This window comes from Sebastes fasciatus, chromosome 22 (assembly GCF_043250625.1).
Source record: "Sebastes fasciatus isolate fSebFas1 chromosome 22, fSebFas1.pri, whole genome shotgun sequence".
Lineage (NCBI taxonomy): Eukaryota > Metazoa > Chordata > Actinopteri > Perciformes > Sebastidae > Sebastes > Sebastes fasciatus.
In genome coordinates, this window is record NC_133816.1 from 3,783,266 (window position 1) to 3,803,856 (window position 20,591).

The window sequence follows — 20,591 nt, forward strand, 5'->3', positions numbered from 1 at the left end:
GTCACTGGGAAATCATTCCCCCTGAGGCTTGGCACTCTCTCAAATGGTTCCTGAATAAAAATGCTACTTCCCCTCTTAATGCACAGGCTCTTCAGTACTTTGTAAGTACTTTGTCCAAAGGGTTTTATCAGTAATATCCTGTTTTTTGTTTAGTTTTCTTTGGATACTGGTTATTTACCATCTCTATTCCCTTTGCATTGAAAATTTCTGACATCGTAAATTTGAAAATAGCTTGTTTTTAAGTATTTGTTTGTCAATTGAAGTGTCCATACTTTTTTTTAAAGGACAATACTTATTAGTTCAATGTCCCGTTGACCCAATGCTCTGGCTTTAAAGAGACAAGTATCAGGTTCCAACACTAAAACTGCTCTTGTCTTCTTTCTCTCGTCTCCCAGGAGAGGTCTTTGATTACTTGGTGGCCCATGGCAGGATGAAGGAGAAAGAAGCCCGTGCCAAATTCAGACAGGTTTGTGTGTGTTGGAGCAAATGCCGCTGTTGTTTTAAGGCGTAGGTTATATCGAGATTAAATGAAAAGTTGTATTGCCTCTTTACAGATCCATAACTTTGGTGTCAGCTGTTGAATAATGACAAGTGGAGGGAGCAGAAGCAGCCTTTTTGAGGGACAGGCTTATACTGATTTAATTGTGGATTTAAAAAACGAAGTAGTGGGGCGCCCCGGTAGCTCACCTGGCAGAGCGGGCGTCCCATATACCAAGGCTGAGTCCTTGGTACTCAAAGCTGAGTAGGAGAGTCGAATCCGACCTGCGGGCCCTTTGGAAAAAATAATAATAATAATCTTAAAAAATGAAGTAGCATCTAATAAATTTATAAATACATTTATTTGGGTCTGTGTTATGAAATTGGCTCATGTCAATAAAGCTTAGAAATAAAAAACAAACAAACATGCATTTTGTATTTTAATTGTTTTAATGATTGAGTATTGATCATTAAAATGTAAGCGCTCAAGGGAATTGCATACATTTTGCATCCCTAGTACTTCCTCATGATTGCTTCCTGATGAATTCCTAATGAAGAGCTCTCAGTGTCTTTTACTTCCTTTTAACTCATCCATCTTGTCATCCTTTCTCTCACTCATCTCTCTCTCTCTCTCTCTATCACTTTCTCACTCTCCAGATTGTGTCAGCGGTGCAGTATTGCCATCAGAAGTGTATAGTACACAGAGACCTCAAGGTGAGAACACACACACATTATTGAATTACATTGAGTGTCAAAGCACAAGCTAGCATGCTCTCTCTCTGTCTCTGTCTCTGTCTCTCTCTCTCTCTCTCTCTCTCTCTCTCTCTCTCTCTCTCTCTCTCTCTCTCTCTCTCTCTCTCTCTCTCTCTCTCTCTCTCTCTCTCTCTCTCTCTCTCTCTCTCTCTCTCTCTCTCTCTCTCTCTCTCTCTCTCTCTTCTCTCTCTCTCTCTCTCTCTCTCTCTCTCTCTCTCTCTCTGTCTGTCTCTCTCTGTGTCCACATTAATCTTCATAGGATTTGACTTTCTGAGATGAAATCCTGCCCCCGTGAACAGGCGACCCAGAGGTTAATCACAAAGATGATGTAATGCTCTTCCTCGAGTGCTAGGGCTTAAACACACATACCCATACATCTGTACACACGCACTTGTATTTCTAGACAATTCTCCTTTTGTGCACACCGTCGGATCATCCTTCATATATTTTCCCTCCTGTCTTTGATGCACGTCAGCTAGTGCCAAAAATGAAACCCAACACGCACACAGGTCGAATGCTTCCAGGTCATTTTGGTTCCCAGTATTATGCGGAGCTGTAAATCCTCTTATTGTGCCAGCAGGCAAACCTGTAGACAAGACATTATCATGATTACGGGTTACAGTAACCATACAGGAACCTCTCATCTCAAAGTTATTTTTCACAATCATGGTTATTTTTGGCTTTTTAACATTTTCCAGTGCTTTGACCGAGGTCATGAAACATTTCTACACTTTTAACAGGTTGGCATTTACAAAAAAACGGCAGCATGTGAAATAAGACTTCTGGAGGACAGAGAGTTCTCATTATTGTAATGCGTACCATCCTGCACATTATCCTAATCACTTGATCTGAGGGTTGAATTGTGAAATCCAGCACAGGCTTAATTCTAGTAGGTCCTACACTGCAAGAGCAAATTTTGATGAGTCTGCTGCACAGCAAGACTACAATCACTCTGTTTAGGTCTCAAGATGAAAAACCCAGCATGGCTGCAATCATGTTCTATACACAGTTTATACTGAGAGTTTCATTTTATTGTTCGGCCAACTTAAAGTGTTAATGTTAATTAGCTATAGATGATTAAGTTTGTTGGTTAAAAAAAAAAAAAGAGAGACGCCAGGTCAGAGCCTAGAGATGATGTCAGTGTTGTATTTAATGTGCACACACACACAGACTGAAACACACAGAAAGCGGCAGAGCATTCAGAGCAAGTGAAAAGGAGAGCGCACCTGTTGCTAGGCAACCCCAGCCTCCTTGCTCACTGGCTCACTTTAGGCTTAGGGATACAAACACACACACACACACAGGAATAAACTGTGGCAGCTCACTTTGCCCATTGTGTGCTACTTGTAGGCCCCAGGCCATTACTCTGAAAAAACCCTCTCTCACCCAGCAGTTTTTTTTCCCAGAGAAAGGTGTTGCAGACAGCTATCTGTGGAATAGATTATCTTCAAACTCATTTGCATGTCAGAGAAAAAAAAACTCTTTGTTATACTGACACTGGATGACGGGGTGGCCTGTTTGTTAAACTGTGTTGTACAAGCTCGCTTTAAACTTTGTGACCTTCCTGTGGAGGGGGGTGAAGTGGAAAAAGAGGTTCTATATGTGGAAATGTCACATTACCATATCACATAAAGCAAATTTAAGTATTTGTGTATCATTTCCTGGCACACGTATCCAGAAAAAAAAAGAATGCCAGCATATTAATACTCTTTCCTTTTCTCCATATTTTCGTTTGCCTCCACATCCTCCGGCTCTCTACATCATAATAATGGTTTTCTTTCCTCTCTCTCCCACACTCTATCTGTCTGCAGGCGGAGAACCTGCTGCTGGACGCAGACATGAACATCAAGATAGCAGACTTTGGCTTCAGTAATGAGTTCACTCTGGGGAACAAGCTGGACACGTTCTGCGGCTCTCCGCCCTACGCCGCCCCGGAGCTCTTCCAGGGAAAGAAGTACGACGGGCCCGAGGTGGACGTCTGGAGCCTGGGGGTGATCCTCTACACACTGGTCAGCGGCTCGCTGCCCTTCGATGGACAGAACCTCAAGGTCAGGAAGAGGAGAGAGTGTGTGTGTGCATTACATAAGTCTGTATTCTGTGGGTGGTTGTAGTATTTGTCATGCTGGTTTCTGTTCCCTCTGCCCTACAGAATGCAGAAACTGAACTCAAGAGAGAGTGAATGTGTAAAAGTGATTAAATGCCAACTCAAGTATTTTGTCCTCAAGTGTGGTTTGGTGGTGCGATGCACCAAACCGGCACTGAAACTTGGATTTAATGCTTTCTGTAAACTATAGTGAATCACAATTATTCATACCACCTATCACACTCTGCATTCAGTCAGTAGCCACATGAGTCACTCTGGAAGTGCAGACACATTTTGGGTGGGCGATATGACATTGAATGTGGTGATATTGATATTGCCGTGCCTGCAAACTGCCATCCAGGCTTGCCGAGTATGCCTTAGCGCTGCCTCCTGCTATGTGGAGTTTTGTTTAACACCTACATTACTGGTCTTACTATTTATTTAACAGATAGGAGCCGCACTGATTTTTCTGATTTCACTCTATAATAACAGGTATTCTAAATGTGTCACGTTGATCCACAGGCAAGAAAATGTACAACTAAGATGAATGTCTCGGCACTTCAAAATGCCATTTTGTAAGCCCTAGCACTCAGTTTTTGCAGTTTGATAGATGTTTATGCAAATTCAAAGCCTCACAATGTACTGTGAGCTCTTTGAAAGCTTGTTACATACACGCACTTGTCCTTCAGTGTCTCAATAAATCAGAGTTATTAAGACCTCTCCAGAAGAGGTCAATAAGTTCAGTGGCACACTACTGAAATCTAATATGTGGATAAAAGCCACTGAAGTAGATTACAAACGTTGTTATGTGATGCTGATTATTTGTGCCCGGTGGCTTTTGTTAACAACTGCATTATGTTGAATTAATCACATACCATAACAGTTGAAGAAAATCTAACATCATCAAAATACCAGGAAGTGTATATGAATAATATGTTTTTGTTATGTCACCCACAAACTATAACTACCGCTGTGTTAGAGTCGTAGCTGTTTGAAATGCTAACCAGCTTGTGCTTAGGTGAATGCGGTACTTGTTTAACAAAACTATTAATCATTTGGGGGTGTAACCGCAGCTAATGTTGCTGCTTTCAAGCCACATTAGAGTCAACTGTTTATACTGATGAGAGAAAGAGTCAAGTCCTTTATCATTAAACACTGTTTCATAGACCCTCATTTTCATTAAATCGGAAAAAGGATAGTGTGTACGTTTTGAAGGTGGATTTTTTCGAGTCTGCTGCTGACTTTTCGTGCCCCTTGTCCATCTCCAGGAACTGAGAGAGCGCGTGCTGCGTGGTAAATACAGGATTCCTTTCTACATGTCCACCGACTGCGAGAACTTGCTCAAAAAGTTCCTCATTCTGAACCCCTCCAAAAGAGGCAGCCTCGAGGTACGCTGTACTGCGCTCTCACACACACACACACACACACACACACACACACACACACACACACACACACACACAAGATAATAACTCATAAATCACAGTAGTTAGACATTGAAGTATCGTGAATCTATTCTAGTTGGCTAATGTTTTATTGAGTCATTGTTTCAACTGTGGGATTCATTTTTAAATAATTTAATTTTGAAACTGAGCCGGATTTAAAATATTTAACCTGATAAAACTTTAACCAAAATTGTCCATCTGCTAATAACGATCCCAGTGATTGTTATTTGCTAATGGTGTATGTAGTACATACAGTGCTATACTGTACACCTGGACTTGCTTCACCAGCTATATGTGAGTTTGTTGCTGAAGTGTAAAGTGCTTTTTAAAGGCATAGTAAATACTTGCTAGTTTAGGGGTTATGAGTTTCTAAATTTGGTTGCACTAAAGGTAACTGGACGGTTACTAGTTTTGAATAGATAAGGAATATAACTATTTCCTGCTGAGTAATAGATTGCCAGTAACATTTTGGATTAAAAACCTACTCTAACAGCTAACAGATTGATGCGGTTCAGTTTTCCAGAAATTCACTCTTCACATGCAGTTTTTATCAGTGTAGCTCTGCCTTCAATTTAGAGTCTGTTTGTTAAAGGTCACACCCCTCGTTTGCTTCTTAAGATTCATTTGCATATTGAAGATAAAATAGTCCTGGCTGTGCACATTAGAAAACGAACAGAATAACCGTCAAGACGAGTGGAGTAAACAGATGAATAACGTAGAATGAATTCATTGTGCTTAGCTGACTTCTGTGTCCTTTCTATTGTGTTGCCAATTTGTCTTGAGGCGACTCTCTTGTACTAATCTCTTTACCCTCTCTTCTCTCTCCTCTCTCGTTCCTTAACCTTTCCTCCCTCCTCTGCCTTTTGTCCCTATATTGTCTTTGATATATCATGTCTTCCTCTGTCTGTCTGTCTGGCTTGCTCCAAGCAGCAGATAATGAGGGACCGGTGGATGAATGTGGGCCACGAGGAGGAAGAACTCAAACCCTACATCGAACCCATGCCAGATTATAAGGACCCTAGGAGGACAGGTAGGAACCAGAAAGACACTCAAAAATGATTTATTCCGTTCTCCACCCACGCACAGGCACACTTGAGTACAGGTGTTCTTTTTCTCCACTCTCGCGCACAAGGACCATTCATCTTAAGGCCCAGACACACCACACGGACATCAAAGAACTAGTGGAGATGAAGGCCACCAATTGCGTCGCCTCACGTCGCCTTTGTTTTGGCCGACAAGTTGCACTTAAACACGCTGTTAAGACTACAGCCGACGGTCAGTTAGCACGTACGTTTTGCGCCTACGTGAGAGGAAATAACACTCCACATCAGCAGGTAGTGGTAATCTGTATTAGTCTTTATTCGTCATTCAAAGAGGGAAAACCAGAAGACCGAGGACAGTGGATATACAAGCCTTTGTTATGATACGTACCTGAAACAGAGCAGCGTTTGCTGACCATTTTCACACCACTCTCACTCACCACTTAGCTTCATTCCAGATGGCCATGTCAGAGTGATTTCTCTCACCGACGAGCCCTGCCGCCGACTCAAATGCTGAAACGAACAAAAAGCCTCCGACGCGGGCAGGCTAGAGCCGACGGTGCGGGACACACCGCTAAGATCTAGGCCGACAAACTTGGCCATTGTGTCAGGGCCTTTTAAGGAGAATTATGGACCTGCAGGAAGTTCACCGTTGTAATTCTAAACTGGTTTTGTGCTTGCAGACATCATGCTGACGATGGGATTCTCTCAGGAAGAGATCCAGGACTCGCTGGTGAACCAGAAGTACAATGATGTGATGGCTGCATACCTGCTACTGGACTATAGGAACTCTGAGGTACGCTGTTTCTTTCTCACACCTACACATTTTACACAGTACCATATGTCAGTTAGTATTGGTTTGTCAGAGCTGCACTTACACTGATGTTACACAGTAAACTGTCAAACTAACCAGCTCTTGTGAGTTCATCATTATATACAAGAAAATATAGGGCTTCACTTTTATTTTTGGATTCAAGCCATCAGAACATACAACAAGCTGTCATCTCTGAATTTGATATATATATTTATAATAATAATTATGCTCAACAGTATTCTCTTAACAGTACTATTTTTAGTCCTTTGTGTTTGTTGTGCCCACACCACAGTCTCTCTGCGTCTCCTCCTGACACACACATATTCAGATTTGTGTGTGTTTTTTTTTCTTTTTTCCTCAGCTGGATGAAAGTGGTATCAAGCCCCGGCCAGGAAGTGATGTAAGCAACATAAACGCCCCCTCCCCGCCTCACAAGGTACAATGAGAACACATAATGTGGTCTGCTAACACATAATGAGGTCTCCCGACTGCAGCCAGTGACACAAGTGCACTGACTTGACCTCGTATTTTTTACCAAAGACACTGGGAATCTACTCTGACGTAGCTCATTCGTAGGTTTTACATTGTTGACCTACATACAGGTACATGTGAACCGCAACTGCCAGCTCCTTCCCTGGATGCTTGTATTTGGCCGTTTCACGTGTGAATGGCTTTATAGATTAACTGTGAATGCAGCTTCTGCTAGCATACTTACATCCCGATGTGTGTAAAAACTCTGTGACATAAGGAATACCACACTGACCTGTACGTCCATCTTGCCTCTCTAAGGTACAGCGCAGTGTGTCGTCCAACCAGAAGCCTCAGAACCGCAGCCAAGGTAAGATTGCTGTGTGTGTGTGTGTGTGTGTGTGGTAGAGGAAGTGGGTGAAGCTGGTGTTTGTTAGTAGGGATGTGACGGTGAGGACATTTTCCCACCGGTTAATAAATTTGTGACAACACCGGCTGTGACCGCTCCGTCCTCCTCGCAGGGATTACCTCATTAACGTTACGGTTCCCTTATAGCATTGGGTTTAAATCTGAAATATTACCAAATAGGCGCATTTGCTTTTCGCTACGACACCAAATCCTCCGCCATCTCTCGGTCTGTAACGTCCATCGTCCGACTATCTATTGATAACACGCTGGTGATACGCCAAAATGAACTGAATGGGTTTTATTTCTGTATAAAAAAGCAAAACGACGGTGGGGGCAGTGGGTACGTAATGTAATCGGTGTGTGCCCAACCACCGCGTAACACCGACTACCGCGGCAAGCCTATGTGTTAGGAGAGGGTCAGGAGAAGTGGACAGGGATCAGATTGAGATGATCATTTGTCAGGAGCTCAGGGATGGAAACACAGTATCAGCAGATCGTACAAAGTTATTTTTAAAGTGAATCATTAGATTTCAATCCCGGTGTACAGTAGAAGGGAGAGAGGGTGGAGTGGAGGGTTGGTCAAGCAGATTAAATGAGAGAAGCCACAAAAGCAGGTGAGATTGATTTCTATTAGAACTGATTGATGACGGGAAAATGACAAATGAGTGGCGGAGCAGAAGACGGTGCAGTGAGATGTGTCAGATAAAGAGCACAACAAGTGATGGCCTTTGTGTGATGGACTCTCTTTCTTTTTCTAGGTTCCTCCTACTCTAAGAGGGGTCAGTCAGACAACCGGACTGCAGGGGACGATTCTGGGAGGAAAAGTTCATCAGGCAGCTCCACTAACAAGGTGCCGGCCAGTCCTCTGGGCTCCTCTGACCGCAAGAAGAGCGCCACACCCTCCACCGTGAGACCAAACACACTGCTTACATGACATTCCCTACACTCAAAGTCTCCATCAGAAGCACATTCTAATTAATACATTGGGTATTGTGGTTCCCACATCACCAATATTACCAAATACAGACAAACAAGATACACACTGCAGTTGTAGTGAATGAACAACTTTCCCAAATGTGAGTCGATTGGAAAACAGCTGCTGGAAATTTGAAATTTGAAACTTTTATTCGGAAAGTCAATGTTGCTCTTAAGTGTAAGCTGACATCAGCCATACATTATCTTAATCTATTGTCCAAAGATCAAATGATGCTAGTTACTAATTAAACTAATTGTAGTAAATGGCCATATTACTACTCTCACATAGCGTAAGAAAGTTGAAGTGTGCATCATGTTTATACCAACTGATTGGGTTTTTGGTCATCTTGAATGAGGCCTTTTCCTTATCTCACAACCGCATTACAGTTAAATGATGCTTACTACATTTGTCCAGCTTAAGCGCATTAGTTATACACACCCAAAATATTGTCACGTTGTTTTTTATCTTGGTGTTGATGCAAAACTTCAGACCTTTTTCACAGCAGACACTTTGACTTGTCGTAGTAAGAAAAGCACAGGTGTTGGCTTCTCTATTTAAGTGGCCTAGTAAGCCGTAAACAGGGTGACAATGAGCCAGCATCCACAATACCAGGACCTTGACACTGAAGCGGCTAAATGCAATTAAGCCGTCATTCATTGTAGCGACTACTATCAATTAAAAAGCCGCTAAGAGGCTGAAGTAGGCTCTTGACCGTGACTCGTTCCAAGACGTCCAAAAAGTCCAGATGCGTTTTACTGTTAATTGAATTAAAGGAATTACAAACAATAAGGCTAACTGGAATAACTACAGAATGTAACGTGAAGTGACAGTCAACAGAAGATATCCAAGCCTGTCTCACCCTCTTTGTCTGACTCCTACGGTCCAAGTGAACAGGTAAAAATAGGTGAAACCACACCCCTGTGCCAATTACTGTAAAGGATGATAACCAAAAGAATGTGTGCAGCCTAAACAAATAATAATAATAAACAACAGGCTAAATACACACTTTGTTTTCTACATTCATTTTACTATTTACACCTGTGCTTTTCCTACTGTGACATGTCAAAATGTCTTAGTATCACCCAGCTCTGCACTCAGTTGGCACCAATTACGAACCCTTAAGGCTGTATTATAACTTCTTCAACAGTGTCTTTCCATATGACACCTACCAACAAATGTTTTACGAGTTTATAGCTGAAAACTCGACTTAAAAAGATTTAGAAATGATCAGGAAAGTATTTGAGCATTGCACTGCTGTTTTCATATAAGTCACCTGAAGAGGCCTCTTCTCAGGACTATGAGGGCGTGTACATACTGTTGTTGATTGACATCTGGGTCGCTCTCCTGTTCATTTAGTCGCACCCTGTTAGGGCGGGACAACTTTTATCGTTTTTATTAGTATGTAGACTTCGGTGACATTGTGTAATTCCCAGTGTAGCTCCACCCAACCTCAGCCGGAGCAGATGGTTAATGTGTCAGGCAGGGTAATGGAAAACACCTGTGTGCGAATGCAAGGCCTTTAAAATGACAATTCAAGAACTCTGAGGTGAACATGAAATGGTTTTGTAATTGTATGATTGTGCAGTTCATTTTGAAAAGCTGCAGAAAACTGACTTTGTAACAGGAAATAATCGGTAACACTTCATTTTACAGGTCCGCAAAGTTCATGGTACGTAGTTAATAATTAGCAAGTAACCTATTTGAAATTTCTTTAGAAGTACTGCCAAATTACCCCAATATTTACCTCAAAATGTATCGAAAATGACTATTATAAACATTATTTAATAATTATATGCTGAAATAGCATCTAATGGTTAAAATAGGGCCCTTAGGCTTGAGAAGCGGCTGCTCTTCATCGGAGTTGGAAACCAAAACTAATAGAAGACACTTTTGATCAGGCACAAATCTCACCATTGTGTGACTTGTATAACCTGGAAGCTGTTGTCATGATTCAGGGAGTTTTTTTAAATGATTTGATAATTATTATCTAATTATCAGCGGACATGGAAATAAAACATATCAATTAACTTTGTATTCTTTTCCTGGAAATGTATTAAATAAATTACCAGCTATTTGGAAATAGCGGAATGTAATTATTAAATAACGTTTATAATAAAGTAATTTTCAATCAATTTTGAGGTAAATATTGGGCTAATTTGGCAGTAATTCCAAAGAAATTTCAAATAGGTTACTTGATAATTATCACCTAATTACCATGAAATTTGCAGACCTGTAAAATGAAGTGTTTCCTAATAATCTTAAGTGAAGATATTAATTAATGTTAGGCAATTAAAGTCACCCGTCCCTGCTGATCGGGGAGCTTGCTCGAGGTTGTTCCATTAATAATTGGTCACTTTTAACGCCATTTCTCCATCCTCCGACCACCGTCTTTAACGCTGTCCTCAATCTTATTCACTTACATTTCTATATTTCTAACTTTCTTCATATTTTGTTCCTCTCTCCTTTCAGAATAGCATCCTGTCCACCGGTACCGGTCGCAGTCGGAACTCTCCTCTGACTGAGAGGGCCACGCTGGGCCAGGGCATCCAGAACGGCAAGGACAGGTAGACACACACTTATTTATATACACGTACAATGTAAAAAAAAATTTTTTTCAAAAAGACACGGGCAAGTAAAGTTACACACAATCGTCCTTTCTCTGTCGTCACCGGCAACTCAAGTAGTTGCAGTGAGGCAGCCCTGCTTCCTCACTAAAACACACACACACACATAATATAAACACACTCTCACCATGGTTTGTGAATGAAGCAGTCCCACAGCTGTCTCAGTGACTGAATCCCAGACCTTGGCTGGTGCTCTCCAGAGCTCTGCCAGCTGGCTCAGGGAAGGCCCACAGCTTTACCCCGGGGTGGGGTGAGCCCTCCCGGACAAGGAAATCAGGCTCCGTTGGGAATTTAGGCCAAACCTCCAGTAGATTACAGATTACCCGTGATGGGCTGATGGAGGCCTGCCAGTCAGAGCAGAGGCAGGGTTCGATGGACACGCACACCCCGCTTTCACATACACATATGCTGACACACGGAAACCTCATTTGTTCTTTAAACTCTTATCCTTCTTTCTGTTCTTTTCCTTTGATAACATATTCTTTTTTAATTAACTTTGACTTCTCACAACTTGTAATTTAATCAAAGTTTTTAATCAAAGTCCAATCAGGGATAGAGGTTAGAGGTTTAGCAGGTGCAAAACTCAACAGAAGGTCAAAAAGGCAATAATCTTATAGTAATGAAAAACGAAAAGCAGGATTACTGTTTTTTGTTTGTTTGAGAAAATTAAATTAAATGACAGTCTACTATTGGTTTAACCATAAATCAAGCTCCCTGTTTTTCACTAGTCTTTCATTGGGATATTGCAAGGTGTGATATTCCCTCCCTTTTCCCCGTTCTCATTTCATCCTTCCAACTCTCCTTTCTTCCTCAACCACGACTCCAATATGGACCAAACAAACGTTGTGTCCGTTTTTAGAGTTGCCTGATTGTGGACTTTCTAATCTTCATTTCGAGGCCATGAAAACACACCTCCACGCGGTCATTTTAGCCGTCGGTTGAAGTCGTCGCGTTTGTCGCCCGGGATTGTGAGCCTCTGCTGTCGAATATACGCGTCCACACACACACACACACAACCACTCACACATCACTCATGCTTAACCGGCCATATGCTTTGTGTGCTTTTTCATGAGCATTAAACATTAAGCCAAACCATAATCCCTCCTACGACGCAGTGTTCATTGTCATTACTGCTTTGTTACCTGTTCATGACTCAGTCTCAAATGACCCCCTCATTCCCAAGATGGTGCCCTACCTACAACATAATAAAAAATATTAATTTGAGTCTACGTTCAGGCCGATAAATCTGATAAGTTTAGAGAAATGTCATCAACTTTCAGTCTAAGCACTACTTAGTGACGATGTGGTCATTTGAGACAGCATTGTTTTTGTTTTTTTTAGCCCTGTGGGTCTATTATCCATGGTAGGCTCTGCTAACTTAGTGGTTGTCATCTGCTTTGATTTGAAAGTTTATTTGATCATCATTAATGCTTTGAAGTGTGGGCTTTTATACTTGTTAAACCCTCCCCTTCCCCAAATTTCCTTTTTACCCCTTTCTGTCCTTTTCTAATTTCCTTCGTCTGGTGTTCTTTTATCTGCGTCTGAGCTCTTGTCCCGCTGGATCTTAAGTCACTCACATTTTCTTGGCACCTCCTTTTTTTTTTCCAGCTTTCTTTTTTCCTTCTTGTCTTTATATTAATCTTCTCTTTCTTTTTCTCCCCTCTCTCTCTAAGGAGATTAGGACGACTTGTGATGGAATATTAACTCTTAGTGGCACTATATGGTCCCTGTACTTGCCTCTTAATAGGCTTAGACGTACACAAAAATATCTACACACACAGAGGCAGTACACGTACAAACTATTGACACACACAAGCTTAAACATACATGTCACACATGCTCAAACTCTTGCCACACGCTGTCCAGTGAATGCCGTTATTTTTCCATCACCAGCCGTACTAATCTGTCAGAAACAGTGCTTTTCTCTCGGCTATGTGTTTGTTTTCTGTGTAATTAGCAGCTGTTTGGTTGACCTCCTATAAATGTCCCTCTCTCTCTCTCTCTCTCTCTCTCTCTCTCATTGCTCAATCCTCTGCTCTCCCTTCATCTATCTCTCTCCCTCTGGTACCACTCTCCCCTGTCTCTTACTGTGTTTGTTTCCCTCTGTGGATAAAGTCAAGTTAGAGCTTTGTAGCCCGTAGCAACCTTGCCGATTAAGAGAGGGTTCAGGAAATAGCCAGTGGTCTTTTGCCTAATTAATTCAATGAACTATTCTTTGTTACAGATATAGTTTAGATTGTTTGCAGGAGAAAAGGAGAGGAAGGATTGGAGAGGGAAAGTCAGGGACTTGACAGGCAGAAGAAGTCACGAGACAGGTCAAATCCATAAAACTGTAAGGTCAGAGGTCAGAGTGATTATCTCATAACAAGACAGTGAACTACTTGACTTCATGGAGAAACTCAACACCTTACATGCCCATTATCACCAGAGGAAGGGCATAAGCTAATTGTTTTTAATACAGATTTTAACGGCCTCATAGGTTTGTAACTAACGATTACTTTTATGATTGATTAATGTGCAGATTAATCTTGCTTATTTTGTCCGACCAGCAGTCCAAATCTCAACGATATTAAATTTAATATCACGCGAGACTCAGAAAACAAGCAACTATTCACACTGGAGAAGCTGGAATCAGTGGAGTTTTAAGGGAGACAAAGAATGTATTATCTAAGTTGATGCTCATTAATAGTTTGTTTAGCAATGAATCAGCTGATTGTTTCAGCTCTCATGTCTGAAATAATAATACTTTATATTACATACTATATATAACAAAACTTTGTTTTTAGGTAGCACAATTCTTACAAAACCGTACGATGCAATGTGCTTCACAAAAGATGAAATATACAAAAAAAAAAAGTAATTGAAAAAAGCAGCAAGGATTTGAAATTAGATAACAAAACAAAGAGATATTTAAACGCTGAAGGGATTTGTAAGAAAGATGTGGTTGGAGTTAATTTGACTTAGGCCTACCCAAGCACCTCAAACTGTGTTGATAGTATATTTAGACCTGCTGGGGAGGACCAGTGAATGGGGTGTCTTCAGTCTTTACGAGGTGACTTGAGTTGCTTAACGCATCTCTGTAATATTGGTAACCTGACTTTGTCCACAGAACTTGTCTTGAGTGTGTTTTCAGTCTTCCTAGCCAATAGAAAAGTGTGTCTTAAAGTTGGTCTTTTGTGCTCTGCCTTTTATGTGAAGTAGATTTTAAATGAAAACACAGTCAGCCTTTGATTGTGGTTCGTGATTGCTTATTTGAAACGATGAAGCAGCAAAAAGACCAACTTCTCCTCTTTGTTCATGTCCTTTTGCTCCGTGTTTTCCGTCTCTTTTTGTCTCTACTTCCTCTGCTCTTCCCTCCACCCTCCCCCCCTCCCTCCCTTACTGTGTTTGATAAGTGCTGCTTCTAACCATGCTCCACCTCACCTCCCTGCCCGCCCACACACAAACCCCGCCCGGTGTGTGAATGTCTGAATGTGTCATACTCGTGTGTATGTTTGATTGTGTGACTCGTTGGTGCGTTTGTCCTGCGTGTCTGTCACGTTTGCGGGTGTGTCTGCATATGTATGTATATGTGTGTGTGTGTGTGCGTTGGGCGGGGCACTCCTCCTGTTCCTCCCCCCTCCTCCCAGCCTAAACACTCCGGGCTCCCGCGCCTCCACCGCCTCGGCTGCTGCCGTCCTCTCCTCCTCCTCCTCCTCCTCCTCGCGTCCCCGCCACAACAAGTCCCTGTCCTCCTCCAATCATCCATGCCCCTCTGACCTGCACGCACCACGGCCCAGGCAAGTCTCTCACTCACTCACTCATTCTCACACACACACACACACACACACACACACATGCTCACATCTCCCTCAGCCTTTCAGCACGTACCACTTTACTCAGCACAGATCATCCTCCTTCCCGCAACAACTCGACGGACAAAAAGGAGAGAGGAAGAAAGGATAAAATGATTTGTTGGCTCTGAAACCTTCCACCACTGCTAGATTAAAGGGACAGTACCAACAACTCTTTGATTACCTTTTTATTCATTTTTACACAGTGACACATCCTGGCACACAGCAGTGACCTCGTTGCCAATATTTTCCCTCCTCAAAATCATGAAATCGATCAAAGAGTTGGATTTTCCTCCCTAAAGAGAAGCTCTTTTATTTAACACAAACTGCTCTGCTTGCCAACAGCCACCTCAGACTCACATTCACATGAGCAAACATAACACACTTCCCTAGCTTTAACAGTTTCTTTATGGCATTTATTCTCAGATACTTTATACCTTTTTGGTTTAAATTTGCCTTTTAATCAACTATAATGACCTTCTACGGTACTTAATTTAGATATTAAGAAAAGTCGGTAACACTTCCTTTTACAGGTCTGCAAATGTCATGTTTGCAGACCTATAATAGTAATCTATTTGACATTTCTTTGGAATTTCTGCCAAATTACCCCAATATTTACCTCAAAGTTTATCGAAAATGACTTTGTTATAAACATTATTAAATAATTATATGCTAAAATAGCATCTAATGGTTAAAATAGGGCCCTTAGGCTTGAGAAGCGGCTGCTCTTCAAAAACCAAAACTAATAGAAGTCTCTTCTGATCACGCTCAAATCTCACCATTGTGTTACTTATCATCTACATCAATGTAACCTGGTAGCTAATGTCATGATTCATGGAGCTTATTAAAGAAATTTCAAATAAGTTATTTGCAAATAAATTCAATTATTTTATTAAATGTATTAAATCAATTATCAGCTATTGGGAAAAAGCGGAATATAATTATTAAATAATGTTTATTAAAAAATAAAGTAATTTTTGATACATTTTGAGGTAAATATTGGGGTTATTTGGCAGTAATTGCAAAGAAATTTCATATAGGTTACTGGCAAAAGATCACCTAATTACCATGAAATTTGTGGACCTGTAAAATGAAGTGTTACCGAAAAATGCACTGACAAAGTAAAAATACGACTCAAGAAAGAGATCAAGAAGTTTCCGAAATGGAATATTGTTGAACCCAAAACAAGACAAGAAGTCTGACCTATAAAAATTGTACACTTATATTCCTTCCTTTTTTTATTGATGGGTACCATGTGTACAGTCTTGGAAACATATGCAGTTTAAATTTAGTGTAAAACTCCTTCACGGTTATATTTGTTCCCCCTCATGGATACCCAGAACCAGGAAGTATTTATCATTAGTGTAGCAGCAAAGAGACTACATGACACTTCTTTATCTGAAAGCAAGAAATAGTTTGTTAAATGTCTTGAAATGCTGTTCTGAGTATCTACCTATATATATTTATATATTTCCCACTACAGCATCACCATAGTGAGACGTCCAGCATTTCTAAGACCAGCCATCATAGACTCACCAGTTACTTAGCAACAGCCAGGAAGTAGATTGTGGAGCTCAGAAAGCTGTGCAAGCTAAACTCAGTGTGGAAGATGTTGACATATTTTGGCCAATCAGTCACTCTCTCACCACCCAGCGGACCGTAACCGAGCAGTCGGAGCTCGAGAACAAGACGAGCAGGTTTTTCACCGTACTGTACCTCCCGACAGACGGGAGACGTTTCTGTTTTACTTGTTTGGTTTCCGGACAGGAAATACACAGACACATTCAGAAACATTTATGGAGCAGCAGGGATCAGGTTTCCACACGCAGCGGTCTCAATAGATAATAAACTATGTGTGCAGGCCAGCCCTTTATATGAGCTTGGTTGTGAGGCGGTCTTCAAAGTATAACCTCATTTCTGTTTACATTTAATCATTAAAGGAAAGAAAAGACTTTGGAGATATATCCAGAAATACCCCTTTAGCCTCGAAGCCACCAGGCCATCAGGGGCACAATGTAAACAGACTTGACAGACAAAGATATTCTCCATCTACGTAGATGGATAGTCAACAGTAATTACAGTTTAATCAATAATCACAATCATAAAGATATCCCAAAAAAAAGAGAAAGATATTTTTTTTTAAAAGGTGCTCTGGGGAGAACCAGACAAAATGTACATGTAATAGTTGTATTGATGCATGTTTCTGTGAAAATGTATAATCTATTGCATGTATATATATATTTTAATAATATTTAATATTCATGTTGTGTTTGTGGACAAAAGGATTTTCCCTGGCTTAAAAGTTTCAAAGGTTGTTTAGTGTCGTCTCCTCCAGCCTCAATCTGCTGTGTAAACCCACCTCAGTTAGGAAGTTGCCTGGGAAAACCCCGTCTTCACCTATTAGGCGTTAACTATAACGTGGCGTGGCTTGTTGAATGAAAGACACGGAGTACTGACCTGACTGTGTCTTGTTGGTCATCTGTGTGTATTTGCTGTCTGTGTGCTTGGCTTGTGTGTGTGTGTGTGTGTTGCTTTGTTTAGCTCGCCTGCTTGATAGCGTCTGTTTCAAGGGCTACTTTGATATTTTTGAGTTTTAGTCCACTTTTTGCCGTCCCACGTGTCACATTATACGGTGGACGGTCTTTGAACGTGTTCCTCAGCTACTTTAAATGGCTGTCTGTCTGTGCAAGTGTCAGTCGAGACCTCAGAGACCCCCACCCTTTCTGTGACAGTTGTCTAGCGAAAACAAATGTCAGGCTAAAATTCCTGCAGAGCAAATGTCAAGGTGGCCCTCTGGCTGTACGTGGTTTTGTCTGCTCCATGTTGAAGTCTTGTTCTGTTGCATGCGTCGTTCAGCAGTGAGCTTGGGCTGTTCAGAACCTGGTTGGGAACGCTGGAGAGAAGGTACCCGCTCCAACACATAGACTGTTCCCTTAAAATGAGGCATAGGCACCTTTTTCTCAGAACATAGTCTGTGCCCTGAAGTCCCACCCATTCCTGTTTTTATCCCCGATTACCCTTCTGAAGAACGTTTCAAACACCATTCTCATGAATTTGCATTATTTTTTAACAACCTGAGTGTTCATGGTGTACAGTGATGAAGCAAGCGACGCTGCACACTGGCAGCTCCACATTTGTATAACGTAGAGGTGCGGTCTACTATACGCAAATCAAGTATGCCTAGCATGAAAATGATCCAGCTGCACCATGAAGACACATCAGCCTGCATACACCTCATGCCACACCGCCTTATAACACTCCTTCTTTACAGTCCGTCACTACTCTTTCCCTTAAGTGACAATGAAAAACTTCCATATGTTGAAAGAAATAGGAAAATATGAACAGCTATTTTCCTCTTTGGTTATGTAGTCCTTCCCAATCAACATGACTATAATACGTCACACTGATCCCCACTAACTTGCCTGATCCAGCCTTTCTTTCCTCGCACCTTTATCCATAGATCGTTTCTGTGTGTATTTCGTACCTTGGTGCACAACTTGAACACATCCACATCAAATTAAAGGATGTGTTGAAGCTGTCCATCACACCGTTAGACTGTAACTGAGAAGCCTCTTTATGTTTCTGTATAGTGTTGAGTGTATAAGAGGTCTGCATGGGACTGATTTCTCAACCCCTCAGATGATTTTTGACCATCACCGCTTGCTCCAGCAGATACACCATTCATCTATCGACCCCAAAAAACAAAACACACGTAGTCCATAAAAACTCACAACGCAGCTATTCAGCTGCCCTATTTTTGAAAGATGTGGGAACTACAAGATTTTGGATTGTGTCCCTCTTTCTTGATAGCTGATGTTTCATGTAGCAATGGATACAGACCAGATGCTGTAATGTCAGACTGCAGATTGGCAGTGATGGCATGTCTCTTTGCAGATCAGATGGAGTTAAAAAAATCTGTTACCAACTAAATGTGAAGTCTAAAAAGAGAGAGAGAGAGGGAATTAGAATTGGACATGTGAGAGATATAAAATAAACTGGTCACTGGATTTAAAGGGTAACTTTAACATTTTTCAACATGTCATGGACCCTATTTTCTCATGTTTTTGTGTCTAAGTGAGTAATAGGGACAACCATTTTTGAAATTGGTCCAGTACTGAGCGACGGCGCTGTAGTCGGCAGCTGAGACCGGGCGATTCTGGCACCGTTAGTTTACGTCCACTAAAGTGCTTGTTTTTCCAACTGACTGGCTCAGATTATTATTATCATACGTGTCTGACAACATTATGGAGAAGGACCCTACAGAGAAATCAAACCTTTTTCTTTACCTTAGCTTGATCCGGTTTGTTTGTTATTGTGTCTAATCAAGTCTCGTTGTCTCGGTCTTGTCTGCCGCAAGAGGTTAGGCCTCATCCACGTTGTTGAAATCATTTCAATAGTTAGCCATGACATTGAAAATCTTTTTAGATAACACTAAGCTACGCGTTCTGTACTCCAACACAACAAACTCTTCCCGGCACTCCTCTCTCCAACTCTCACTCATGTTTCCACTGTTGTCTTTCGGCAGACAAGACCAAGACAAGGAGACTTGGTTAGACACAATAACAAACAGACCGGATCAAGTAAAGGTAAAGAAAAATGTTTTATTTCTCTGCAGGGTCGTTTCCATAATGTTGTCAGACACTTATAATAACAATCTGAGCCTGTCTTCGGCAAAGACGAGCACTTCAGCGAACGTACATTAACGGTGCCAAGCGATTATACTACAGCCTGTTTAGCGGCTGGCGGCTGCAGCGTTCTCTCTCAATACTGGACCAATTTCAAAAATTGTTGTCCCCATCAGTCACGTAGACACAACAACATGAGAAATCCAGGTTGACAAATACCAAAGTTACCCTTTAATGGTGGGCAAAGCATTTAGTAATTACACCCTCTCGTATTTTCAAATATGGAATTTTGTCACGGGGTGATGATGTTGACGACCCACATTAGCGTAACCATATCCTGCACCTGCAACATGTGTGTTATGTGGTATATCCCAGTCCCATTGCAGCCTTCTACAGTGGATGGTCTTATTTGTATTCACTCTTTCTGTATGTTCTACTCTCTGTATTTGCCTGTTTTGTCTTTCAGTCTGTGTGCTTTTGCCATTTTCTGTTTGCTGTGTTTGCCGTCTGCTGCAGGTGTACCGCTGCCACACGCTGGCATGGAAGATGAACACATGCTTACAAAGCAAATGCAAGCTTTTAGCTCAGTGAATAGGTGCAGTGTGCAAGTGTGTCTTTGTCTGTGTCTGTGTGTGTATTTGTGTGCAAGAGGGAGGGAGAGCTCGAGGTTTGTGATGCTTTGCCCTGCGGTCAAAGAAAAGAGGATTAACTGTCTCTGTCTCTGTCTCTGTGTGTGTGTGTGTGTGTGTGTGTGTGTGTGTGTGTCAGTGACCTAATGTGGCCCTAAATATTGACATGGCTGACTTAAGGGATTATATGAAACATCAGGGCGAGCAGACGTTGAGCAGACATAGATACTTGTATGACATTACACTGAGGTAAGTAGCACATTAGAAGGAAGTGATTAGCGTCTAATTGTTTGTTCCTCTCCCACATCCCTCCTCTTCCACTCCCATCCCCTCTTTATTACTTCTACCTTTTCATTCCATCCTTTATTTCCTGCTTTTTCTTCCTCCTGTCTCCTGTCCAATCTCCGTCACCCTGA

At 41.5% G+C, this 20,591-nt stretch overlaps 1 protein-coding gene across 10 annotated transcripts in view; it reads left to right on the top strand.

The window, feature by feature from the left end:
- Nucleotides 1-20,591, top strand: part of mark2b (MAP/microtubule affinity-regulating kinase 2b) — a 58,464-nt gene that overhangs the window by 26,350 nt on the left and 11,523 nt on the right. For 7 of the 10 annotated variants that reach the window (XM_074624401.1, XM_074624402.1, XM_074624406.1 and 4 more), the window contains 11 exons: nt 396-466; nt 1,135-1,191; nt 3,042-3,278; nt 4,582-4,701; nt 5,689-5,788; nt 6,482-6,594; nt 6,974-7,048; nt 7,402-7,450; nt 8,247-8,395; nt 10,934-11,028; nt 14,718-14,867. In XM_074624401.1, the coding sequence (XP_074480502.1) occupies nt 396-466; nt 1,135-1,191; nt 3,042-3,278; nt 4,582-4,701; nt 5,689-5,788; nt 6,482-6,594; nt 6,974-7,048; nt 7,402-7,450; nt 8,247-8,395; nt 10,934-11,028; nt 14,718-14,867 (1,216 nt within the window). The remainder of the gene's footprint in view (nt 1-395; nt 467-1,134; nt 1,192-3,041; nt 3,279-4,581; nt 4,702-5,688; nt 5,789-6,481; nt 6,595-6,973; nt 7,049-7,401; nt 7,451-8,246; nt 8,396-10,933; nt 11,029-14,717; nt 14,868-20,591) is intronic. The other 3 variants (XM_074624405.1, XM_074624410.1, XM_074624411.1) reach the window with 2 other exon arrangements.